Genomic DNA, 25,449 nt, shown 5'->3' with positions numbered 1-25,449 from the left:
CGGTAGAGTACGTCGCTGAGTCTGGATCGAAAGACCAGCCTCTTCATAATGGCTTGACATGCCGGACGTCCGTTGCTGACTACGCAGCACATTCTTGCCTTGACAAGTTCAAGCTACCTTCTTCATCCTCAGATTCAGGCCACCTATCGGTTTTGTCGTCACGGTCCCGCCAGCAATCACCTCCCTCTCTGGGTCTGCTATGTCAATATCAAGCTTCGCAACAAGGCCCGCGATAGCATACTTGAGCTCAGCCTTGGCGAAATCCTTGCCGATGCATGATCTCGGCCCATGCAAGAACGTCGTCTCACAAAAGTTGCTGTTTGTACCACCGTGCTTGTTGATTCTGCCATCCATGAGCCATCTTTCGGGCCAAAATTCCTCGCAATCAAGCTTCTCGGATAAGCCTGGAGATTTCTCGTCTGCAGAGCTCGTCTTCACTCCGTTCCAATGCTTTGGGTGTCGATTGATGGCATATGGCACGATCAGTGCGACGGTCCCTTTAGGCACCCCTATACCGGCCACGATTGTGTCACACATCGATTGGCGGATGGTCAGTGGCACAGTCGGGTAGAGCCTGAAGACTTCCTCGCAGACACCATTGAGTATTGGCATGCTCTCGACTTCTCCCGATCCTCTGACTTCTGCTCTTAACCTCGCCTGCACATCCTTGTGCAGTGCTAGTAGGTACATACTCCAAGTCAACGCGCTTGCGGTTGTCTCATGACCAGCGGCAAGGAATGTCAGCATCTGATCAATCACCTCCTCGTCGGTGAATTGACCGCTCTGTACAATGTTCTTCAAGATATCGTCTTCAGCTCCCTCCTCTGCTTGCTTCAGACCATCGTGCTTCTCGTTCAAGATTGTACGACACAGTGTTCTCAGCTTGCTACAATGTACTCTGATCAATCGATTGGCCTTCACTGGCAGACGTGTTGCAAACCACTGCGGGAGAAACATATTCGAAACCATGAATGTGATCAGCTCTGGGCTGGGATCAAGGAGTTCGCCGAAAGCCTCCGCAACTGGATCATCGTCGCTGGTCAGCGTGCCGAACTCGCGGGACAACGCTGCAGGCCCAATGATATCCAACGTCAGTCTCGATGCCCAATGCGAGAACTCCACGACTCCACCCTCTTTCTCAAGCTGCTCGACCAGAACCTGAGTCTTGTCTGCCATCAAAGGTCCAAGTGCACGTATGTGCCGAATATTGAACGCCGGCGTCAGTGCTTTTCGCTGTTTCTTGTGATCTTCACCCTCTGCCATGATCAGTCCAAAGCCGATGACTCGTCCCAGGAATGCGCGGATACCAGGATTTTTCTCCCAGTGGTAGCTGTTGGTTGACATGATATCACGGAGGGCCTCGGGCGAGGTTGGGAAGAGGATCATTCTGCCTAGAGGCTCCCGCATGACCACTGCGTCAGCATCTGGAAATTGTCTGAACCAGTTCAGTGGTGTCTTGCCTCGGGGCCGTTCGGCCATGACATTAGTGGCGGGAACTCGGGGGAAGGCACGTAACGGGCTGCGCAAATTTGGGTAGAGGAGAGACCTGTCAGTGAGCCATAAAGCTAGTGCGATGAGTATGCTGGCAGTCCATGCATGAGTAAGGATGAGTTTGGGTCCAGCTTGGGAAAGAACGATAGCGTAGCGCAGCAGGATTGCGCCGCCTGCTGCTTGGAGGAATGTGACAGGCATGGTGACGATTGTTGCAACGCAGTTGGTGGTTTGACTCTGGGTCAGTAGACGCTACAGAGATCAGATATTTACCTTATACAGAACATTAGCATACATATATGCTTCCTGTAATGCACCACGCCATAACTGAGATAAGCAATGCTCTCGCCATCACATGTACTTTTCATCGAGTTGCCTCGGCATCAGCCACGGTCAAAGGGCAGCTCGTGAAACACGAACATCTTGCAGACAATAATGGAAGTGTATCGCGAGTAGTTGCTATCGTGGTCCAGAACTCTCATATTCGCAACGCAGCCGAGGAAAGCAGCACACGTCTTCAGCAGAACCAGCGTTCTGCACATGCTGCTGTTTTTGCTCGGTTTGCGAAGCACTTGGATGTTGTGTAGTTATGGCGTTGTGATCTACAAGGTCTGTCCAGTGTCTTTTACACAAGCGTCGCCGATCCTCTTTTTATCGTACACGTAACAAAAGCTGCTTTACCCGTGGACGGCCCTAAACGAAAACCTATTTGATAGCCCGCTTTAGCAGCTGCTGATAAGTACGCTTATCGTCTAATCGGCCACCCTGGTAATCGGCCACTGTTCCGGAATAGTATAACTTCACAAGACGGGGTGTCACAAGCTATTAATTAATGATAACGCATTAGTAATGGCTAAGAACGGGTCTATAGGCCTCGAAGCGGCCGTTTAGTTTATAGGATCCTCCTCTAAGGTAGTAGGGGTCGCTATCGCCGGCGCTATAGGTAAAATAGTCTCGTTTTACCTAGCTACGATATCTTTAAGGCTAATAAATAGCTTATTAGGATTAACGGGTTATTTCCTTTTAGATTTAGACCTTAATTTAGCTAGCTTACTCTTTAGAGTAGTTATCTTACGTTAGATATTAGTAAGCTTAAACTATATATATTTTAATACCTTAGTTATCTTAGTAAAAAGTATATATACGATTCGGTTAAGTTTACTAGAGCGAGATAAGGTTATAAGCGCTTATTAAAAGTGCTAATAATTTATAGGAGTTATTATTTGATTCTAGAATACTATTATTTTAATAGCTAAAGTAGTATTTAGTATAGTTAATTACTTAATAGCCTTTATAATAATAAAATAAGAGTTCGTTACTTTACTAGAATCGAATAAATTAATACTTATAGCTTTAAAGCTAAATATATAGTTAAGCTTATTTATAGCTATTATATATACTAACTAGTACTATTATATAAACCTAGCTTTCTTTATAAGCTTATAGTTATTAGTTATACTATTAAGTACTACTAAAGTACGAAATCTTCGCTTAAGAGAGGAAAAACGATAAGATTAAGTAGTTAAAGAATATACGATATATAAAAGATAAGATAATAATACTAGATTCGCTAAGTATAGGTATATCGTATAAAATTGTTTATAATATAGCTCTTATAATCGTTTAATATAAGTAGACGCTACTTATTCGTAGGTAGGTTTTAGCTTATCTAAGGTATGAATATCTCTTTTAACTATTATAAACTAATCTCGTTCGTTATAAAGATATTAGCTAATAAGATATAGGCCTAATTAAGAGTTTATTTAAGGATAAACTATTACTGTTAAACGGTTTTAGACTTAAAGATAAGTAGCGAGGTAAGGATCTAGCCGAGAGATAAAATATTTGCTCGTTGACTGACAGGGCATCAAACGCGGCTGTCCATCCATCTGACAGAGAACAAATCGAAGGTAACGGCGTGCGCACAGACGGCATTACTGATTATGAGAAAGGCTCGCCAGGTCCTACTGATTTGATTCTCTAGTACAGGGTATATGTATTCCAGATCTACCCAAGCTTTGCCTCCCTTCTCTTGCCATTTTTCCTTCTTACAGACGCCACAACTCCAAGCTATAGCATTTTGATCCACCCAATAGTTCAGCAATACCAGGTTTCAATTTCCCGTCAGAAGTACCCGAAACAAGTAAGCCGCACTATGCCACCGTAACCTCATTGCCCACCACAGGCAACGGCGCATTTTCATCGTTGCGGCCCGATGCAACATGCATACTCTGCTCCTTCATCCTCGCATGATGATTGTACTCCCGCTGAACCACGAACGGCGCCTCCTTCTCCGGTCTCGGCTGCGCGCTATCACCGAATAGAATCTCGGCTCTGTACTTTAGGAATGCGCCTGGATTCTCAGCGTCGACAATGGTAATGATATCGCCAGTATAGATCTTGCCGAAGAGTGCTGCTTTGCCATCATCAGATTCTTGTGACAGGTGCATGCCGTTGATCTTAATACCACGCGTTGCTGATGTTGCGATAATAGTACGGATCCGCGGAACCTTCGTCCAGTCACCTCCTTCACGTTCAACGTCTTCAATACCTGGTGCGTAGAAGACGATCTTCATGCCGAATTTGGGGACTCTAGCGTCTTGAAGGTTAGCATACCGGCAGTTACATTGGGGTGCTCTGCCCCAAAGTGTGCTGCGGGTCATCAGTGGTATCGGCGTATGGTCGAATGATCCGTCGAGTGGAGTCAACTTGCCGAAGATGTCTAGCGGCGAGGCCAATGTGTTTGTACTTAACTGTCGCAGCACCTCGGTGCGATCTGAGCCGTCAGACTGGCGATCGAAGACCTCGGTGTTCTGTAGCGACCGTTGAAACGGAGTGCTGAACGTCTTTGCTGTACCGGCAGCAGTGTTGCTAGCCGCGAGATCGTTCGCCACGTGAAATGTTTGAGCTTTGAGTCTGGCGTTTTCTTCACGTGCTGCCTGCCGTAACCTCTGTTCAGCTGCAAAGGCAACATCGTCAGCCAGCAGATTGACGTCGATCCGTCGGAATTTGTCGTCAGTGTATGAGTGCTGAGATGAAGGTGGTTCTCCGGCTGATACGTTGACGGAATGTGGCGTTCCATCACGTGTCCGAGGTGTGACAGGATTGTTCGTCTCAGGCGTCGGCACGTCAGTGAAGTCGGCTTCCTGTGACCCCATGTTCATCTGATGCATCTGCGCTTCAGCGCCCATGAGACTAGCTGCGGATGCAGCAACTGCCCGAGGAACTGCGTGGGAGATGTCTATGGCTGGAGTAGTGCCATTGCGATCTGGTTGCTGAATAGGAGGATCGTGTCCCGCTGCGGAGTTCGCCCAGTCGTTCATGCTCACTTGCTCAAACCTGTTTTGTATTTGTGGTACGTTTGTAGCAGGAGCAGTCGCATGTGGTGCGGGCCCAGCACCAACGCCAAAAAGCCCAGAGCTCTTCAATATTGATGGGGTGATCTCGCCGAACAGCTTTGGACCTTGCGGTGTCTGTGCTGCAATAGGACTTTGTGAATTTCCAGAAGGCAGACGAGGATACAATATCTCCTCGGGTATTGTGGATACCGCTCGAACTATCTTAGGCTTCTTCATCGGCCTTTCCGGACTCGACGGAGTAGAAGGTGGATCGTCCGCAGCTGGTAACATGCCTGGATCTTGCGTCAGGCGCTGAAGATCATTGATCAGCTCGTCCTCTGCTTCATCTTCATCGCCTTCCTCGACATCCTCGAGCCTTCTTGGGCGGAAATCGACATCCGCCACTGTGCTATAATCTAGCACGTCCGGAGTGTTCCTCAACCAAGGGTGTTGAAAGCAATCCTGCTCCTTCGGACGTAATGCTGGCTGTCGGTTCAGCAGCGCAGCAATGAAGTCAACAGCGGCGTCTGATACGTCAAGTGCACGGAGTGGTTCGAAGTCAACAGGTTTGGTCATGATGTTGTTCAGCATCTGAGCGCCACCATTCTCACCTCTACCCATGATTGGCGCCTTTCCGGCTAGCAAATGGAAAATGACTGCTCCGAAGGACCACATGTCTGCCGACGAATCATAAGGTGCTGTTTTCGATGGCGGATCGCCATGCCGACGTCGCTTGGTAGGCGGTTGCGCATAGCTGTTGTAGTCTGGGTAGACCTCCGGTGCACAGTAAAGTAGTGTGCCACAGAAGGTTTTCAGAAAAGTCTCTTGGTCGATGACAGATTTGGACAAGCCAAAATCTGACAGCTTGATGACCAAGGGGTTGCGTGAGGCTATCAAGATATTGTCAGGCTTGATGTCTCGATGAGTGATACCTTGCCTGTGTAGGTAATCAAGCGCTCGTAACGTCTGTTTAGTGATGTGCTGAACCTCGTGCTCTGGAAGACGACCTTTCGTCGATAGCTCTTTTGATAACTCGCCGTATGGTATGTACTCCATGATGATGTATATCCAGCTTTCATATGATTGACAGTCAACGTAATCAACAATGTTCGGGTGTTTGAGCTTTCGCATGATCTGCAGTTCATTGTCGAATTTGATGTCCAGAACGCCATTCTTGATAAACCGCCTCTTGTCAATCTCCTTTGCCGCGTAGATCGTGCCTTCACTCTTCGTTTGTACGCGGTAGACTGTTGCGAAGGCGCCTTTCCCAAGTAGACCAGTAAAGTTGTATGCCGGCCCACCACTCCAGTGATTGCCAAACGAGCTTTCTCGGACAGAAGAAAAATTAGGCGTCAGCCCTCTTATGGCCAGATACCTTCTCAGCTTCTCTTCATAGATTCCTTCGTAGTCGGTCCGATTTGGTATACGCACCATGAGCTTGATCTCTTGTCTGTCTGGTCCTACAAGCACCGTTATGATGGCGCCGTTCCTCAACACACGCTTCCCAGGTTTTGCAAGAGGCCGCCCACCTCTATCCTTTGACTTCAAGATCTCCTCATCAACTATTGTGCCATTGGTTGAGCAGTCCTGGATCATCAAGCTTCCTTGTTCGTGAACGTATATCTTGAAGTGCACATTGCTGACCAGCTTGTCTCGAGGATTCTCCGTAAGGAGAATATCGCAGCTTTGTGGATTTCGACCAAATCTGAATCCTTCTCTTGGCAGCTTGACTGTCGAGTCCATGCGCAGAGCGATCTCCCTCGTCCTCTTCTCCAGTTCTGGGTATATCTCAAGGTCATCCTCTGTCACACCGTCCAGATCATCGTTCTGCAGGATATGCTCGGGAGCAACAAGCATAGTGGCTCTTACAGCTCTTGCAGCCATGGGTGAATTCGCATGGAGGACACAAATGATGTCGGCCGCATCGTTTCCAGACATTTCACTGAGAGTTCTGGCTTGTCTTCGAGGGTCTGCATACGGCTGAGTAGCCTGTTGAGTCGGCTGGGTTGGCTGTGATCCCTCCATTGTGGTAGTTTGTCTGTGGGCGCCGCCGATAGTAGATCTATGTCGAGATTAGTACACCGGCCAGTTTGAAGCCCTTGGTCTCAATGTGCTTCGACGAAGTCACAAACCCGGTCCTTCTGGCTGCAGTCCTCAATGCCAGTATCTGATTCGATGGTCCATAGTCAACGTCGTTTGCGGTTAGGACACCGGCCTATCACGGGTGAAGTCTTAGCACAGAGCTTAGGTAGTAGAGAGCAATCAAGCAAGGCATTTGAGCAGAGGTCGTCGCGTATGAGCCGGTTGTTGCTCTTCGCAACGCAGGCAGCGGTCGCGGCCTGCCATTATCGCTACTGCAGGTACATTGATTGTTCTTTCTTCCCTGAATGCTGAGATGCCTCTCGTCGGATAAGGAGTAGCTGTTGCTCTACTATGCTAGTGGCTGCTCATGCAACCATGCGCCATATCCCGTCTGACCTATCTGATATAATCCTTGCTCTTTCGTCTTTGCTCTGATCAAAGTGTTTGATAAAAGCGGCAATAGTCGGACAGGATTCGAACATCGAAGGAACCGCCATTGATCTCACAGGGCACTCGTAGGGATTGGAAGACATGAGAATGAATGAAGCACTTACGCCAGGTCTCACAGCGTTTGTACCACCTCTAACTGCCAATCAGCATTTGAGACAATCCTCGTTATATCTCTCAATGGACCACTGACCTTCACTGTTATGCTAGCCACCAGTCTGCGGTATTTCCTCGCTTTAATTAGAGTGCTCGTACAATGGTTCGGATTTTCACTTCTAATGGTACAATATTATTAACAAGAGCAGCAATGTAAGCAGTTCTCTACTGATCCGAACTCGAAAAGAAATGTTTTGATGCAGTCGGAGCCCGCAGGCTGAAACGACTTCCCCACCAACAAGCGAAGACAGGCGTCAAAGTGCCTATGACTATTTGAGTTTAGGCATGACCAACGTGCCTGACTAGCCTCGAGATAGCCTAAGTGCTTGCATATGCACGCCGCGTCCGCGTCCACATTCATGCAAGCGTGCCGGGGATCTGGGAGTCTGTGCCTGAGATGTGGCGATGTGCATCGTTCACAGCCTGAGTACGAACCAGAACGGCATCATGCAGCACTACCCCTACGATAGTGTCATGGCATTAAAGCACGCAGCAGGCCGTACCAACAGCAATGGAAGTACGGAAGATTTGTTGAAGGGACAAGAGCCGAGTTTCCTGGGCGTTTTGCTGAGTCCCAGGAGGAGTTTGAGGGTTGTTAATAACGAACAATCGAGTGTCTCGAATGGAGCCAAAAGCTGGCCTAATGAATGATGATTGTACATACACGAAGCACACAATACTGGTTGAGAAGCATATATGAACCATTAGGAGTTCAAGGGACCTGATATTGGCTGGCGTTCATAGAGTACTAGATTCTGCTACATATACCCTGTTGCGCAAACGAAGCAGAGCAATGCGCTGGGCAGAAATCCATACGCGCGGCATACATAGGCGCTTGAACGCCATAATGAGACAACATGAGACAAAATCATCTATGCTCGGTACTTCACTTCAGTACCCTTATTAGTCTATCTCTGCAGGACCGTGACTATGTGGTCAAGTAAATGACCCCAACTATGTCCTACGGTACAAGGTCTGTCCAGTGTCTTTCACAATAGCGCTGCCGATCACCCAGCGTACGCCTTAATGTAAAGACTGTACCTCTCCCCAGCGGTGGCCACTATAAATGCCTCCAGAAGCTAAGGCTCGATTTGGCTTTAGAGCCCTATAAGCTGACCAGTAAGCCTATACTAATGCCCTAAGTACGCTTATCGTCTTATCGGCTACCCTGGTAATCGGCCACTTCTTTAAAATCCTCTCTCTCTCTTTACCACTTCATCACTTAACTACACTTCTATGTTATTAATAGTGGACGAGTAGAGAGTTTAATTAGCCCTTAGAGACTATAAGAATAGCGTCTTTCTATCCCTTAATAAAGCCGCAAAGGTATATCGCGTCCCGCCGAGTAGCCGTATGTCCAAGTATGAGTCTGACGATAACCCTGGTTCTGGTTCTGGTTCTGGTTCTGGTTGTGAGCTTGTGTCTAGCTCAACGACGTTGTGACTCTGACGAATAGTTGTGATGACGGATTCAGGACACACTGCATTAGAGTCGTGGGTCTTGTGCTCTGCAGTGCTCTCGTCAGGGAAGAATATTATGCTTCCGAGCCTTGTCCTGCTTCTGCTTCTGCTTCGATTTCTGTTTTCGTAACGGTATCCTCGATCAACACTTCTACTTCTACTTCTGTATGGATATGCTCGATCGCCATGGGGTTGTGCTCTTTCGCGAGATCGTGCTCTGGCGGTGTAGCGTTTGTCTGGAAGGGAGTCGCTTGAGCTGCTTCGGCTCTGTCCGTGGCGCATCTGGAGGCGGAAGTCTCGATCGAAGGAGCGGGTTCGGCTTCGGGAGCGTGATCGTGATCTTGAGCGTGTTTGCGAGCGTAGGGCATGCCGCGCTAGTGCACTCGTTGTGAACGGTGGTCCGTTGTATTTAACGAGCGTCGTGTCTGGAGGGGAGATTGATCGAATCGACACTGACCTCTGCCTGAGGTGACGTCGCGGAAGTTCGCTTCTCCTGTTCATATTCTGGAATGGCGAGACCGAGCGTGGTACACCCCCAAGTGTCAGTGGTCCCAGCAAGGGAGGTGGCTGGGTTGTGCCTGCCGGTTGTGATACAGATTGGACGCCATCACTCTTCTCTGCATCCACGGATGCGACATTGATAAGGGGGCTCTTCTTTGGCGGCTCGATCAGCGCGCTTTGAACCATCGATGCTGTTCGAGTATTGGTTCGGATTGTTTCTTTGGGGGCTGCTGGTCTTGATCCCGGGCTATCGAACTTGGCGCTATGTCGCAGGGAAAGAGCTTCGACATTGTCCTGAGGAAAGTATCGATCCTGCCACCAAGTCCAACCAACAAAGCCACCAATCGTCAGAATAGTCAGCACCGCCGTGAAGAGGAAGTAGACCCAGATTCGTGGGCTGACTACATCAGAAGCCCTGGCAGTCCACTGAAAAATGCCCATTGAAAAGCAAGTTGCGACAAATGTGCCTGGGAGGTACACCATGGTCACGATGGCGATCATTTTCATTGCGTTGCTGTCTTTTCGTGATTCCTCGGCTATCTTCTTGCTCGCTTGCGCGATTTCCAGGCTGTTTTCTTGATCGACTTTCGATTGCAGAGCGATTTCGCGAGAGGCGGCTGCGATGGCTAGATTCGTCGCCTGGTCCCGTTGCGCGATCAGGTTGTATATTGTGGACAGGTGCATGTTAGACTCCTCGCCGAGCTTAGCTGCCTGTGCTAGGAGCGATTTGGTCAACAATTGAAGGGCTTCTAGATCGGCAGCTCGTGATGCAGGAGCCCTGTTTGGATCTAGTGACGGACGGTGACTGGTAGCATATTCGAGGAATGAGGAGGCTGCGGACAACCTGGAGCGCTCCCTAATCGAACGAGCGAAGAGCCAGCCATGAGCAGCAGATAGCCTACCAAGCTCATCCTCCTGCTTAAGCTGTCCGTCTTGAATCAATTGCCTAAGCCGCCTTTCTGTGCGAAACGCTTCCTCGTCCAAGTCCGCTAAGGATTCTGCCACATTTCTGGCGCAGAGAAGCACTCCAAGCAGACCTGGACTATGATGATTGATGCGTGTTTCTGCGATGTCACCAAGGAAAGGCTTAACATGGCGTTCTATACCAAGTTTTGCCCACGATCCGCCCATCCATAATAATATGGCTTTGGAAGAGCCCTTGGCTGCATCGCAATTCCAGGCAATCGCCCATTGGCGGAAGTTCAACAAGTGAACTGCTTTGCCCGCTTTCTGACTAGGGAATATGGTGAATTGTATCCGGTTGTTCAGGAAAGACGACAACACGGAAATCGGTATCTCCATGTCCTCGAACAGCCGCTTGAGCACATCTGGACTTCCTACACTGAGGCCTGTTCTGAATGCATCCTGGCCTGTTATGATGGGTACCGAAGCAAGTTCAAGAGAGTAGTCGTCAGACAGGCGCCAGTCATGAATGCTGCATGATCCTATTTTGCAGCGAGGAACCGTCTCTGTGGCATAGCTGTCGCGTCGCCGCTCGATCGACCAGACCTTGAAGTTGCCTGCTGGTCGACACAGTTTCCATGGAGATATTGCGTTGTCGAGCGCGCGGTCGATAGCTCTAGAAATGCCTTGCATGATTCTGCGAAGCGCACAACCTCATAATGTATTGTATGATAGGGATTCAAACTGCTCTTGACGAACTATTGAACAGAGTCCAACACGTAGCATGTTCAATGAGCTTCGACTGTGACAAAAATAGGCGGATTCAGCTCGCTAAACCCCTGCCTAGTGCCAAGCAAGACCTGCAGCTTGACAGATGCCAAAGACCTCTACGACCGCTGGGAGCAGCCATCGCAGCAGCTCCCTTAACACATCTGTGGACGCAACTCATTGACTGAGACTTCCCGTGATGATAGAAAGATACAGTATATCAGTGATTAGACGTGCATCACATGCCAGAGGCGCTCCACGCGCTCCACGCACTGCCGCGAGAAGCGAAAGTCAACTGTTCGACCGTGCCAAGACACACCTCGGCTATTTCAAGCTGTGGTTCGAGAGCCTTCAGACTGATCGCACATCGCCGGGCATTAGTTTCCGGACTCTGGCGACAAACATATCATATGGCCTCTGCCCCAAGCATGTGATTTCTGGACTCGAAAGAAGCGTCATTCCTGCATCCTCTTAGCCTTGACCTTGAGATGACCAAAAGTCATGGGCAAAAGCCCGTCATGCCAGTCCATATCCTCCTTCGTGGTCTCGAAGAGCTCGAGCTCGAAACGACGAAAGATATATGCAAAAGTCATATATAGTGTCGCAAGCGCAAGGTTTTGACCCAAACAATTCCTCGCACCCCGCCCAAACGGGAACAAGAACTTTTCGTTCCATTCGGCATCTTCCTTCTTGAGCCATCGTTCTGGCCTGAACTCGTGATGAGGATGTGTGGAGAAATATGCTGGGTTGTGTTGGTAAGTGTAAGCAGACATTGAGATGACAGTCCCGCCAGGGATGAATTGTCCGCACAACGTCGTACCTTCCGGTGGTACAACTCTGGGATTCTTGCCAGGTATTCCGTAGAACAGGCGTAGAGACTCCTTGACCACCGCCCTCTGAATGTAAGTTAGCGCGTATTCATCAAATACGCAGTGACGAAAGGTGGAAGGTTGATCACTGACCAGGAAATCCAGTTTCTCGAGTTCAACCCATCCTTGTTCTATAGTGCTGAGGTCGTCACTCTTGGGGATAGCTTTTTTGAGTTCTTCTTGTAGCATCCGCAGATGATGTGGGTTGTTCAAAAGGTGCCACGTACCGAAAGCCAGAGTCCCCGCGGATGTGTCAGTCCCTGTCATTCGATCAGCAGTGTATGGTAGTCCCAGTGACTACTCACCAGCGAAGAACAAGATCCACCCGTCGCGAGCGAGAGTAATCTCATTCAATGTCGGATGACCTTTCTTAGGATTTGGATTGAGTGGTGCATAGAATATGTGTGCCCGTTGATCCTTCTCCCTTTCCCTGAACTCAACAACACGCTGGCCACAGAACTATACACTTGGTCAGCGAAGTAGATATGAAGGAGATATGGCCTACCTCGACCTGTTCCAGAGCACACTTGAACGACTTGTTTAGCTTCCCTATCCTGGGCCACTTTATACACACTGCTGCGATGACGCCCATCAACTTCGGGAAATACCATGCAGCCGTGAATGTCCAATCACTTATGAAGTCCTCCACGGGGTCGATCAATGGATGAATGAAGCCAGGACTGTCAAGTGCGTTGAATGACTGGTTGAAGATATATCGCAAAATTGTGTCACCTGTAAGGCATTTGAAGCCTCTAGTGAGGTCAATAGTCCTGGAGTCTGCAGCCATGGCGTCCATGCGCTTCAAAAACTTTCCAAGGTTCTCTTTGTCGACCGATTGTAGATTGACGATTGCGGTGCGGGAGAAGTATGGTGCGTACATGTCTCGATGACCTCTCGCAACCTTGTTCGACCAAGTATTGAAGATTGAGCCTTTCGAGAAAGGGAAGCTGTAGAGGGCAGGCTCCTTATCGAACCGACTACCCATTTTGTGAACCTGGTTGAAGGCATCAATATCTCGAATGTGAAGATGGTCGGGTTCGATGCGAATGATGGGGCCATATTTGTCGTGCCAGGCAGGGAATTCTTCACGTAGGATGTTTTTGTTGGGATGTCGTAGGACATGGCGAACATGGTTGAGAGAGCAGCCGCTGTAGGTCCTTGAAATCTGTATGAAAAGGTTAGCATTGACCAACAGCTTGCATTTGTTCTGTTCACATACCTGGAAAGAGGATGATATGTCAAACGATATATCCATCTTGCCACCAGAAGCACAGTTGAGATGACGAGTAGAGGGAGGCTAAGGGTGAGCATAGCCAACGCCATTGTGTTTATGCAAAGTAGAACTTTGCAAGCGATCGACTTGTGTATACAGCGATGGCAACAGCTGTAGCTTTGTGCATTGAGCGAGGTCGAAGGATCTTGTTATATCTGCGGACAGGCAGGCTGCTTTCCATCGAAAGCACGCCAGAGTGTAACAGGTGCCTGCTGAGGAAGCAGGTGGGAGCCGAATGCGACTTCCTACATTGTAGTGAGACGCGGGGGGTGCCTTCCCTTACGAGCACCTTTGTTTTGAGCATCCGACATCCAGGGTGGCAGCAAGCATGCTCGTGATGCATGGCGGCGAGGAAGAAGGCTGTCTCACAGTGCACTGTTCAGTCAATCACGATGGCCAGATATGTCATGACTTGACGAGTGTTTGGAACGCTGAAACGCTACCATATACGAGCCATGCATGCATGGCAACCGGCACCTACCTTTTTATGCGGCACTGCATAGATGTCCAGCTAGTATCGTGTACTGGCCCGTGCACACGAGGACTCTTGTCGAGTACGAGGTGCACTCCGTGATCATTCAACAACCTGCTCTAGTGGTGTCATGCTGCCATTTGTTGAGGATACTTGTTTCACTTTTTACAAAACATATTATGCAAGCACCAGTATCCTCTAAGGCTTCCAGCCCGGAACGGGGTCTTTTATGTTCGAATATACACTTTCCAACCTGTTGTATAAGCAGTCAACCACCATCGTAAACCTGTTTATCGATCGAAGCAACGCAAAGTGAGGATGATGTCGCAGTGGAATACCGCTTCAACTTTCACCATCTGGGCTACACTCAATATCGCACAGATAGTGAAGCGTAGATGTAAATGTGCGAAGGAGCTGCAGCAGCGAATTGTTTGTGGCGGAGAGTTGAGTAAGTGAAGGTTATGACTTGGGGTTGCGAAAGTGCCACAATCCGAAGAGCGAGGAGAGCTGCGACCATCAGCGTGAGCAAACATCGCAAACATTAGTCTAGCGACGTGATCAAGCAAGCGCCAAGTAAAAGCTTTGTTCCTCAAGTCTTGGGTGCCATATCCACGTCCCCGACGCAGTCTGACTTGTTAAAAGATACCAGAACACGCCTTGCGTGAAGAGATTTGGTATGCTTGGTCATGGCCGTTAGAGACCGATCCCCGACCCTGCTTTGCAGGCTGGAGCGCATGCACAAGTCGTTGATGTTTCAAATACACTCCTCGTGAACTTTGCTGACCGATGGCCGTACCAACAAGCGCCTAAATCACAGGTCTGTGATACAAGGCCGCTGTTCATTAGGATGGCGGCAAATGCATAAGTAGTCGCTCATGAATCCAAAACTATCGTCCTCCTCGTATGTTCCGCACAAACCACTAATTCCTAGCAACACTTCTTGTACCCACCAGTCCAACGATCACCACAGAGCCGGGACCGGAATACCAATATGAGAAGCACAACGACAAGTCTGATATTGACTGCTTCCATCTACCTAGGTCAGCCGACCCATGCACAGTTGTCTAGTTGTGCAGACCTTGGGAATGCCCAGTGCCCCTTCATTGTGACTTCTGGGGGTCTCACCACGTGCACCGTCGACAATGAGTGGCTCGACGCAGTTGGGGTAGCCAACATTACGAACAGTCTTGCAGCAGAGCCCTTGTCATGGACTGTCGGATATATGCCGAGAGATTCGCGAACGGATGGCAAGTTAGGCACAGATCATCTGAACTTCTATCTAGGCCAGCCTCCAGATCTCGACCTGCGGCAGCACAGTTCAGTCAAAGCTTGCGCCCTTTTCTTCGACGGCATTGCATCGAAGCTGAACTTCAGTGCGTCTGAGGCTAGCGTCGGCGCTTCAGCAGCCAAAGGCACTTGTGCTGATGCGCTCACAGCACAGTGCGTGAATGACTGGGTCGGGCAGGTGCAAAAGAAGGCAGAGCAGCTCGACGAGACGAAGTTCACATGCCAGCTTTTAGCTAAAGAGCTTCGCGACGACCCACCGGCAACGTGCAAAATTGCCAAGCAGTCCTGGGGTGCCGTCAGCGGCCAAGGCAAGTCTTTAATGAGGCATCCACTATTGTCGTTGTGCTAATCTGCGATGTTAGATCTCACTGGGCCCAACATGCCGCTTCCACTGGTTACGGGTCGTTGTAGCCCGACCTTCAATGGCCAATATAGTCTGACAAAGGTCCACCAGGTCAATTCCAGCACGGAGGAGATGATCCTCACACATCTCACGCCTGTCTTTACGGGTATGAAGCCCCTGAATGGCAGGACTGCAGCCGTCGATACCACCTTGAGCTGCTTAAAGCCGATCATGGATAATGCCGGCGGCCCCACAGATGAAGGCTTCCAGTTCCAAGGTGGTTCGGGGAAGACGAAAAGTCTGATGAATGTACAGATGATCTTGTCAGGTTTGGTCTTGGTTTTCGCTTTCGTGCTTTGAGCGAGGCTCACTCAAGCAATGTATAATACTCAAGGTACACATCGGGGTGGTTTTCCTTAGCACTGTACTTTACTTGCATCAAAACGTTCATGATTGTTTCGACCACTGTTCAAAACGCTTGAGCGATGTCATGCGCTCTGACTGAGTCCCAAGGGATTCAGGTCTATTTGACTTATGTCCGCTTCAGGCCATCAGTCGGCCGAATTTATGCAGCCAAGTGCAAGCTAATCTTTGATAGATATCTCAACCGATGCTTGGCACAGCTCGTGTATCGCTCGTTGCGATTCTCGTCAAGATCCGCATCGGAGCTATAGCAGCTAAGTCCACCATCGTACTTTTGGTATGTACGAAGCTGGGGGCCCGACTGTCATGCACCCAATATGAAGAGGAACACCTGAAACGCTCACCATCATGCTGGAAAGACGTGAATATTGTTGTCGTTATACCTGCGATACTGATCCATGCAGCACAACAGTTGGCCTTGGCACCAGCATCGCCAAGTCGCTCAGCAATGGATAACTTCACTCCATCCTCGCTTATCCTCGTGACGGGCGCGAACGGTCATGTAGCCCAACACACCGTCGCCCAGCTGCTCGCACTCCCAGTCGACCAGCGTCCCAGAACTCGAGCCACAGTGCGCTCGGAGACCTCAGCAGCAGGCTTGAAACAAATCTTCGCCGAGCACATCACCTCCGGTATCCTTGAGCTTGTCTATATCCCCGACATAGCAAAGCCCAGCGCTTTCGATACCGCCGTGCAAGGCTGTACCCACATAGCACATATCGCATCACCTCTGGTCGTTGGCGCGAAGGACGTAGAAAAGGACGTGCTTATACCTGCCGTTCGCGGCACAACCTCTCTACTCAACTCAGCACTAACCGTCCACTCGCTGCAATCAGTGGTCGTGACATCCTCCTTCGCAGCTGTGATGGACCCAATGTACGGCCTGCGGCCGGGCCACACGTACACACCCGAGGACTGGAACCCAATCTCATACGAGACTGCAGCAGATCCCAACCTTGACCTGAGCGCTTGGTCTGAAAAGTACAGGGCTTTCATCACGTACATGGCAAGCAAGAAGCTCGCTGAGAAAGCAGCTTGGGACTTGTACGATGATGCGAAGCCCATTTGGCGGTTCTGCACGATCAACCCGGCGTATATTGGTGGGCCGAATGTGCTGCCGCTCGCGAAAGGCGCTGACAGTCTGAGCTTTAGTCAGGGTCTTATTTGGCAGGTCGCGTCGTCGAAGCCTGGGGACAAATGGATTGAGCCCGATTACCCTTATTGGGTTGATGTTCGGGATGTTGCGAGGGCGCATATTTGGGCTTTGGTTACGCCCGCTTCGAGTCGTGAGAGGTTTATACTGGGCCCGCACAGGACGACGTATGCGAGAATGGCGGATGTGCTGAGGAGCAGGATGGGTGTGGAGTGCTCGGAGGAGAAGCAGGAGTTGGATTGCTTCGAAGTTGAGAGTAAGAATTGTGAAGAGATCCTGGGAATCAAGGAGTGGGTGGGCTTTGAGGATATGGTCTGTGATACTGTTGAACAGGTGAATGGTCTGACAAAATAGGAATGTGTCCGTTGAGTGTTATGAGTTAGGATTCGAATCTTCGCCGGAAGCTTTTATTCGTAACGACGCCCAGTCGTTTTTGCGTAACCTGTGAGTCCTGGGTCTTTCTGCTCTGTTGAGCATCAAGTCGAAGGCACATCGGATACCCTGGAGTCTCTCTCGTCCTCTTACACTTCTCCTGATGCTACAATTTGTCCTGCTCTTAGCCGGTGTGTTTGCGCTACTAGCTCCGCTAAGTTTTTGTCATTCGAGCCTGTTATCGACATAGGTGCTGGTGAGTGCCAGTAGTCTCGAGTGCCGAAGCACAAGGATAATACAGTAAGTATCACAATCTCAGTCCCTCTTGACCCAAATGCCACCATTCCCGTACATGCTACGGTCGTGAACACCGATGCTGTCATTTCTGACCCCCAGCATATGCACGGGCACTCGATCGATTTGTCTTTGCCCTGCAACTCGCATGTCGACCATCCTGTCCGTTACGCCTCTTGCGTTCTGGGCCGTCTTAGCTCTGTGCAGCGTCTCCTCGTGGCTCCATGCCGGTCTCGAAAGGCTCGCTTGAGTGATGGCGATGTCGTTGATCGTTTCAAGGAAAAGAACATCTCGGTCGGCGGGCAGGGTGAGTGGTCTAAGGTACCCCATAATGACAAGCTTGAGCTTTGCGCCGAAGAAGGTGGTACCTGGTGAGAAGTCATGGATTAGATGGACTCGGACGCATTTTCGTCGAGCGATATTTGTGGTATTGCTGTATGTGATGCTTATTATAGCTTGACGCCAATCCTCGTACAGAGTGAGCTGACTTTTGTCCTTGGGTACGACTTTTGCCCAGCCTAAATACACACCGAGGGGTAGGGAAGCCAGCAGATCTGAAGGTATGTCGTCGAGATTGGCAGTAGGCATGTTGAAGAGAGAGATGCTTTGGCCAGTCCCCCTAGAGATGACGCCTCCCACTCGCATCGGAAACGGCGGCTCAGGACCATCATCGAGACCAATAACGTTAGAACGTGTCACAGCAGGCGCCGATACCGTTCTGTCGAGGCCAGGTCGTGCTGCAGCATCCATCTGTCTGGTCTTGTATTGCTCAGTGACAGTGTCAACACGCTCCTGCATGTGCGATGCATTCCATGCGGTCTGGGCGTGACCACTGTACTTTGCGAAGGGGGCGGCGGCGACTCTGTTCTTCACCGCACCTGCCCATGGCGCCACGACTGTGGTGGCTGTTTTGATTGCCGCGGTCTGGGCAACCTTAACGCCGAGTTCGATCGGCAATGTGGCTAGCGAGGCACCCTTTAGGCTGCTAGCGGACGTCGAGGTTGATGCAATGCGGAACACAGGACTGGGGCAGAGCACAGTCCTCGAGTCGGGACCAGTGAGAATGATACGGAAGTACCCGTCGCCTGCTTCGTAAGGTATGCGTACCACAGCAGTTTCACGCAGAATGTGCTTCTGCTGCGCCTTGCTTGCTTTACTCGCGAACTTCTTGATATCTCTCTGCCATGCTCTTTCGTCCAGAGCTGGTAGGTTAGTGGCGTCCACTCGTTGTTCAGGCGTGACACTGATCCAGCTGTTGTTGGAGCGGAGGAGCGCCTTCGCAGCCATGCCAGTGTTGCCAGTCCATTCCTTCAATTGCAGCCACATGCGGCGCTCTGAAGGCATAGGTTTGTCCGCGAAGATGCTGATTGCGATCGAGGTGCTTGGACCTTGGTAGTAAACAAGCCCGTGGGAATGGCGCAAAATGGTGTAATGCCTGTTGGTCTCGACCGGGTGCTTGATTAGGCCGCCGAGGAAGATACCAGTGTCTTCGAGCGCTGTTGCAACCTTGCTTCGAGCTCGTGATGATGCTGACGGTGCGGCGTCGTTTCCGTCATGGGTTTCGCCTTCGAAGAGGCTCGGAGAAGGGTCCAGAGGCGTTTGGACAATAGTTAATGGGGCATCCAATGGGCTTGCAGGTCCATTGAGCTCGGGTGAATAGCCGGACATGAATGTACTGCCTTGGATCTGACGAAATTCAGCATCATGTGAGAGGCTCCGATGGTATGAGACAAGGTCATCATCGGCTAGACTACTATGATAGTACGAATCAAGGACATCATCGTAACCATCATCGTAACCCAGATGCTCCCTCGAGCGATCGCAAACAGGCATCGAGCTCAACGCTGGCATAGACCTTGCTGGTGTCAGTGACCTGTTTGGAGTTGATTCATGATTTGGTGCTTGGAGCTGTGCATGAAATGGTAACGGCTTGCGCCGTGTGGTCATTATGAGCCACCGCTACCATCGATGTATGGACTGCTGCCTTCAAGAAAACCATCTATGTGATCACTTCCGGGTGGTACGGGGTGACTGTTGATAGTGATAATCAAGCCATGGCCGAGTCCTTATCTCGGGTGGTTGTGCTTAAAGCTCATCTTTGCTCGCTTTCGTTGCATCTAAAATGGGCTGCCGCGTGCATTGTCGCCAACGTCCTGGAGTGAAAAGATGAATGAGAGTGAACTAGAATCACGGTGGTCAAAGTGGTCAGGTTGACCAACGGCGATATTCACCTAAGCAACGGCTGCTTGGGCCGCCGTATCTAGGTTAGCAATTACCTAGGTTAGGAGCACCTTTTTCTTGCACAGCTGATCAGCTGTGAACGATAGCTTAGTTGCAATATGCGCAATAGTGAGATCAAAAAGTTCCAGCCAGCATGGGAAATCAATAAAGGTCATCTTCCTCAGATTCGAGCTTCAAGCTCGATCAATGATGAAAATGAAAAATGCTGCGACGCCAAGGAATTGGCCTTGAATCGAGCAACGATAATCTGCCAAAGCCGGAATCGGCCAGCAATAGGAAACATCGTGTAGAGGGGCAGCAAGTTGAATTACATGCTAACATTGCTCTCAGGCCTTGAGTGTTGAAAGCTCAAATACCACAAACATGTTGGATGCTTTGCCCTCTCTGAGGCAGGTGTCGATCGCCGACTAGCGATCTATCCCAGCAATTCCAACAGTTCGATGGTTGATATGATAAATTTCACGAGCGCCGAAGTGTCTCGCACACGGTGCAGCTGAGCTTGCGCTCTTTGATGATCATATTGATGGTTCAATGACCCGGCTCTCGAGCCCGGATCAATTTCTTGATGACGCCCTCGAGGCAGCCAACAATCGTACAAATCGTACACTCACTCCAGGCCAACCGACGCTGAAGGCATCGGTAACTTCTGCGAGAAGTGGCAAGAGCAGGATTTCTCTCTAGAAATTCTGATCTCCACACCTCTTTCGTCGGCAGCTTCTCTGCAAGGAACCTTCTCATAGGTCGACCTCACCACAGCAATGCCGAGTTCTCCTTGAGGGGGCGCCTGCCCTTGCCATCAAACTCGGAAACTTGGTAACTTGTGACCCGGACTCAAGGCCAGATACTCCAGGCAGACTCGCTTGGCCGAGCTCAACGTCTGCCTTATCTGGCCTCTCTCCTGGCGGTCAATATTCTTTGCTCCACAGAGCCTGCAGAACACTCAACAGAGAAATCCTGGTGCCAAGTCCTACACCGGGACCACACGGGGAGCGTCAGATGCTTGGAGGCGCGCATCTGACCTCTGCCGTTGGTAGTGCAGACTTAGCCGTTTCTTTCAGGATGGCAGAGTACTGTGTTCCTGCTTCGCGGATGACCAGCGTTGCAGCCCTCACAGGGTCAAAATACCACCTGTGGCACCGCTACACGCGGCACAGCGACCTGGCCACCAGAGACATGACACTGACCCAGACAAGAGGACTAGCAGCTCGTCTGTGTGTATGTGTCATCGTTCTGGTGACGGGCTTCGCTCGCACACTTGCAGCGGCGGACCTGCGCTCGTCGACGACAACACGCAGATCTCCGGAAATCCAGGGATTCCGTAAACCTCATTGTGTATCCAAAGTTTGTAGATGTGCACATCTCTTGCCTCGCGACACTGTTTCAGCCCACTAGGCCCCTCTTGACTCTCGATAACCGCCTCCAGGCCCTGACCGTTCTCAAAAAGAATGGCACTCACTGCGCAACGGCAGAACCCACGCCACGGGTGAGTCCATCGATTATCGAAGTAGTCTGGGCCGGCTATCTCGAGGAGATCTCGTTGCGCAGATCTGAAGGGGAAAGAAGGAAATCAAGCAAGGAAGGATGAGTTGAGTCAGTTAAATTGGGCTGTTTGCTGGCCATCTTGGCGAATTGGGGGGTTGGTCGGTGCCATTGGTGCCTATCCCGTGCGCTAAAACCCCGCCTGCGACCAATGATGCATGACGCGAGTTGCTCCTGAGTTTCTTAAGAGCTGTTTGCGCAGGCAAATGCTTTGAGAGCCAGTACGGTCTTGACAACTCATGAGCTCAAGAGCGTGTCATACCGGCGCGACAGAGCTGGCCTGCCACAATGAAGCATTACAGAAACGAATGTCACAGTGAGCATTTGTGCCAGGCTCATCACCAGGACAATCTCGAGTTTCTGTTCGGCTTCAAATGGTGGCCCCCAGCATGCGCAATCCGACATTGAGACTGAGTAGTCGTTCGGCATCATCTGCTTCTGGTTCAGGATTCCTCGATATTTGATGAGAAAGACACGTCCGGTGCACTGGGTGTGCTCATATGGTCATCGAGCAACTCGCTCAATGAGCGTCCCTCTACCCATGCCGTTGCGCCCCTGCGACGAGCACTGCAAGTATTGTTTGCGACAGCATGCATTTCTGCATCTCGCTCACCGTATTGCTCGATCGAAAACATGAGACAATAAAGAAGCTTCAACGAATGGCCAAGTACCTGGCTGCTGGTAACAGGGCAGGAGAAGGAATTGCAGACAGGACGTGAAGAGCTTTTCTGAATCGTGGTCTACTGGCAGGATTGCTCGCATGACCGACATATCCATTTGACATACAATTATGCTCACCGCTCACCTCCAGAGTACCCCAGGATGCAGCTTCGTGATGTCCTGGCAAGCCGGTGCAAAAAAAGACGCGGACCGCAAATGCCGTACGTTATACATTAATCTCTTAACTCCTAATAAATTTTGCCTATAACAAGAGACTAATCTTAACTCTCTAGCACCTACTATCCGTTATATTAATAATAGTTATATCTAAGTAAATTAACGATATTCTTTATATAACTACAGCTAGCGGTAAGTTCGATAGCCCTATAAGGATATGTATACGTATTATTACCCAGTTCTACTAGGTAAAGAAGCTAGACTTCTTATAGAACGATATCTTTTCGTTTATAAGCGTAGAAAAGACCCGCGGTTATAAACTACTTAACGATAACGAGCTAGTATATGGCTATTATTATTAGAACGACTAAATTAAATAGTAAGAACGTTACTCGCTAATTATAAACGAGTACTTTAAGTAGATTAAGAAATTTATCCTTACCTACGGTATAGAAGATAAAGGATCCGGATATATCGAAATTATTATATATTACTACTTAGAACTCTACGAAAAGTATAAGCTAAAGTATAATACCTACCGGAAGGCTTTTATAAATAGAGAATACCGTAAGTACGTTACTTACTAGAAACCGTAGCTAACGCCTAAGTTTATACGCTAATGCTAGTAGTACCTCTCCCTCTAATTCTATTAGGATATTAACTAATAGCGATAAGTTCGCTAGTCTAATAAGCTATATTTTTTCCTCTCTCTAAAGCGTAAACTATATATTATCTGAAAGAGTAGTAAGAGATACTATAGTAACTGTATTTAGCGAAGTTCTATAAAGAAGACTACGAAGCTTAGTAATAGTAAAAGGTTTTACGTTTAGCTTATAATCGACTATAAATTTAAATTAGAGTTAGTGTTTTATACTACGCTAGTGAAGAACGATAAGATAAATTAAGATACCTACCTTCGTGGTATCCTTTAGGGCCCTATTTAGTAGTAGCTTAATAAAGAAGATAGTTTCGTACTTAAAGAGGATTAAGATAGTAGTTACGGCCCTAGTGCTTCTAATTCGGTACGAGTATAAAAGGAAGCGAACGAATTATAATACTTCTTTAACTCTAGTAGGTCGCTAGACCTCTCGCTAGTAGAGAATAGCATTAAAGCGTTAAAATAAAAGCTTAAAGACCACGACCATTTTAATGATAATACCCTCTTCTAAGGGATTAATCGAGCGTGGGATCAGGTATCGTAGCGTACTATTAATAAGTACTGCGACAGTATGCTTAAAAGGATGAAATCGCTGCGTGATAATTAAGGCGAGATGACTAAATTCTAGATAGAAATGCAATGGTTCAAGTAGTAAAAGTATTTAATTATCACAGTAGTAATGCTCATAGTAATGAATAAAAGTGCTTGATTTGCGGTCCGCGCTTTTCTTTGCACCGGCTTGCCTGGCTCTTCAGTAGTCTCATCCGGGCGCTTCTCGTGCTGACGTGCTCCGCCGTCGTGCTCAGCTTCACCCACCATTTTCGTCCTCTAGCGCATCGTCAAGTATTCGTTCTTCCGACATGCTCCTCTTGCCCAAGCCCGACGAAGCTCCCCACTCAAGATTCCTCTATACGTAGGATCGACGCAGGGAAGCGCCCAGCTAACGATCTTGGAAGCAGATCATTGTCGATCGTACTTCGTTCTCGGCTGCCATTCCTGCTGCGGTTCGTCCTTAACTGCGGGTAGGTTGTTTTGTGGACTTCGTGCTATTCGCGGGAAGCACCTTGTTGGGTACACGCTGTGCAAGGACAAATATGGCCAAGTGGTAACGATCCACAATCTTCAAAAGCCACAGAGGACGCGCAGCGGTTCTGCCCGACAACAGCACAGCATCGAACCTGACACAAGATCTACGCAAGCAATATCCACCAAATTACCCCGAGTGACTGCATGTCCGTCCTTCTTGACTTGGAGCAGAATACCGATACAACACTGGCAATGTAACTCCGCCGCTCAAGACGTAAGCATCCAACGCAACGAAAACGAATCCTCGCCGATCATAACCACAAAATGCCTCATCTCTCAATCGGGATGCCACGGCCACCTGCATTCCGCAAAGTGGCTTCAGTATGTCTCGGCGCCGCCAAGCCCGCTGCAACTCTCCCACGTACGACCACCCGAAGTCATCAGCGTCACTGTATCCCTCCGCCAAGCCGTCTGACCCTCCCTGTGCTTCGTCTTGGCACCCGTCTGCAATGCGATCTGTGTTTAATCGTCTGTGCTCCTGACAGGAGGCACGGCGCATACCCACTGCGTGTGCGTGTGCGTGTGGTTGACATTATTTGACAGGCGAATCATTGCTTGGGGACAAATGACGCTGATGATGGTGAAAGACGGTGGATTGGGAGTATGGTGTTGTACGGGTATTGTTACGGTCTGTTCGGGTTCTGGTGTATGTTACCGGCGTGCTCTCGGCGGAGGTTGGCCTGTCGCTCTTGGTTGACTTTGTCTCGGCACAATGGGCGGCTTAGTTATGTGTAGAGACGGCAGCAACGGTTTAGGACCTGAGCTTAGTGCGATTGCCTTGAAACACGATAGGAGCGAACGCTGAGCTGTCAGGCACAGCGAGGGACTACATCGTCCTTTCCGAAGCAGTAGGAGCCAGTGGCTTCATCCTGAACCACGAAGGTCGCGTCGCCTAAACCCAAATCAGCTCTCTTCAATTGTCACAAAACGGAAAGCACAGCGTGTATAGTCTTGGGCAAGTCTTAGCACGAGTCTCCTTCCATCGTCATCGAAGGAAGAATGCAGCGAGAAGTCGAGGCAAGGTGCGGTGGTTGTACAGCTGCTTGTGCAGGACCCGTGTCGGCACACATTGCAGTGTGCTTGCGTGCTTGACAGTGGCCTGCAGTCGTCGTTTGCGTGTGAATGTATTAGGAATATGGATTGAATCGCATCAGATACTAGAAGCATGGCCCGTGGAGCTTGAGACAGGCACTTCCATGCAGAGCATAATATTGGAATTTTGTACTATGAATTCAGGTAGCTTGATTCCGACCCGTGCTATGGATGCAGGGAGAAGGATGAGCTGAAAATATTACTGATCATCAAGCCCGCCCTTTTATGTGGAAACATTAATCACATTTGGTATCATTGGTATCTGTTCACCTTCGTTCTATCCCCTGCTCGACTCCGAGTGTTACACAGTGCCATCTTTGAGGCACATTTCGCACTCTCCTTTGAGGTCTCGTAGCCTCGACAA

The 25,449-nt window shown here is 49.5% G+C and overlaps 7 protein-coding genes across 7 annotated transcripts; 2 read left to right on the top strand and 5 right to left on the bottom strand.

The window, feature by feature from the left end:
* Positions 1–108: 108 nt before the first annotated feature.
* PMZ80_006951 (uncharacterized protein) lies at positions 109–1,692 on the bottom strand (the record flags this gene model as incomplete). The annotated part of the gene is made up of 1 exon (XM_064875360.1): positions 109–1,692. One exon carries the CDS (start codon positions 1,690–1,692, stop codon positions 109–111), a length of 1,584 nt encoding a protein of 527 aa, XP_064728625.1.
* A 1,952-nt stretch (positions 1,693–3,644) lies between these two features.
* Positions 3,645–6,854, bottom strand: RAD53 (Protein kinase protein rad53; the record flags this gene model as incomplete). Its single annotated transcript, XM_064875359.1, has 1 exon — positions 3,645–6,854. The coding sequence occupies one exon, from the start codon at positions 6,852–6,854 to the stop codon at positions 3,645–3,647; it is 3,210 nt and encodes a 1,069-aa protein (XP_064728624.1).
* A 1,943-nt stretch (positions 6,855–8,797) lies between these two features.
* Positions 8,798–11,071, bottom strand: PMZ80_006949 (uncharacterized protein; the record flags this gene model as incomplete). Its single annotated transcript, XM_064875358.1, has 1 exon — positions 8,798–11,071. The coding sequence occupies one exon, from the start codon at positions 11,069–11,071 to the stop codon at positions 8,798–8,800; it is 2,274 nt and encodes a 757-aa protein (XP_064728623.1).
* Positions 11,072–11,601: 530 nt separating this feature from the next.
* On the bottom strand, positions 11,602–13,270 carry PMZ80_006948 (uncharacterized protein; the record flags this gene model as incomplete). Its single annotated transcript, XM_064875357.1, has 5 exons — positions 11,602–12,042; positions 12,109–12,275; positions 12,321–12,474; positions 12,521–13,180; positions 13,235–13,270. The coding sequence occupies 5 exons, from the start codon at positions 13,268–13,270 to the stop codon at positions 11,602–11,604; spliced, it is 1,458 nt and encodes a 485-aa protein (XP_064728622.1).
* A 1,481-nt stretch (positions 13,271–14,751) lies between these two features.
* On the top strand, positions 14,752–15,396 carry PMZ80_006947 (uncharacterized protein; the record flags this gene model as incomplete). Its single annotated transcript, XM_064875356.1, has 1 exon — positions 14,752–15,396. One exon carries the CDS (start codon positions 14,752–14,754, stop codon positions 15,394–15,396), a length of 645 nt encoding a protein of 214 aa, XP_064728621.1.
* Positions 15,397–15,621: 225 nt separating this feature from the next.
* On the top strand, positions 15,622–17,320 carry PMZ80_006946 (uncharacterized protein; the record flags this gene model as incomplete). Its single annotated transcript, XM_064875355.1, has 2 exons — positions 15,622–15,699; positions 15,989–17,320. 2 exons carry the CDS (start codon positions 15,622–15,624, stop codon positions 17,318–17,320), a joined length of 1,410 nt encoding a protein of 469 aa, XP_064728620.1.
* A 333-nt stretch (positions 17,321–17,653) lies between these two features.
* PMZ80_006945 (uncharacterized protein) lies at positions 17,654–19,579 on the bottom strand (the record flags this gene model as incomplete). The annotated part of the gene is made up of 1 exon (XM_064875354.1): positions 17,654–19,579. One exon carries the CDS (start codon positions 19,577–19,579, stop codon positions 17,654–17,656), a length of 1,926 nt encoding a protein of 641 aa, XP_064728619.1.
* Positions 19,580–25,449: the final 5,870 nt, after the last annotated feature.

This window comes from Knufia obscura (assembly GCF_036327395.1).
Source record: "Knufia obscura strain CCFEE 5817 isolate CBS 148926 chromosome Unknown scaffold_8, whole genome shotgun sequence".
NCBI classification, from domain to species: domain Eukaryota; kingdom Fungi; phylum Ascomycota; class Eurotiomycetes; order Chaetothyriales; family Trichomeriaceae; genus Knufia; species Knufia obscura.
This window is presented reverse-complemented; position numbering and strand designations above follow the sequence as displayed.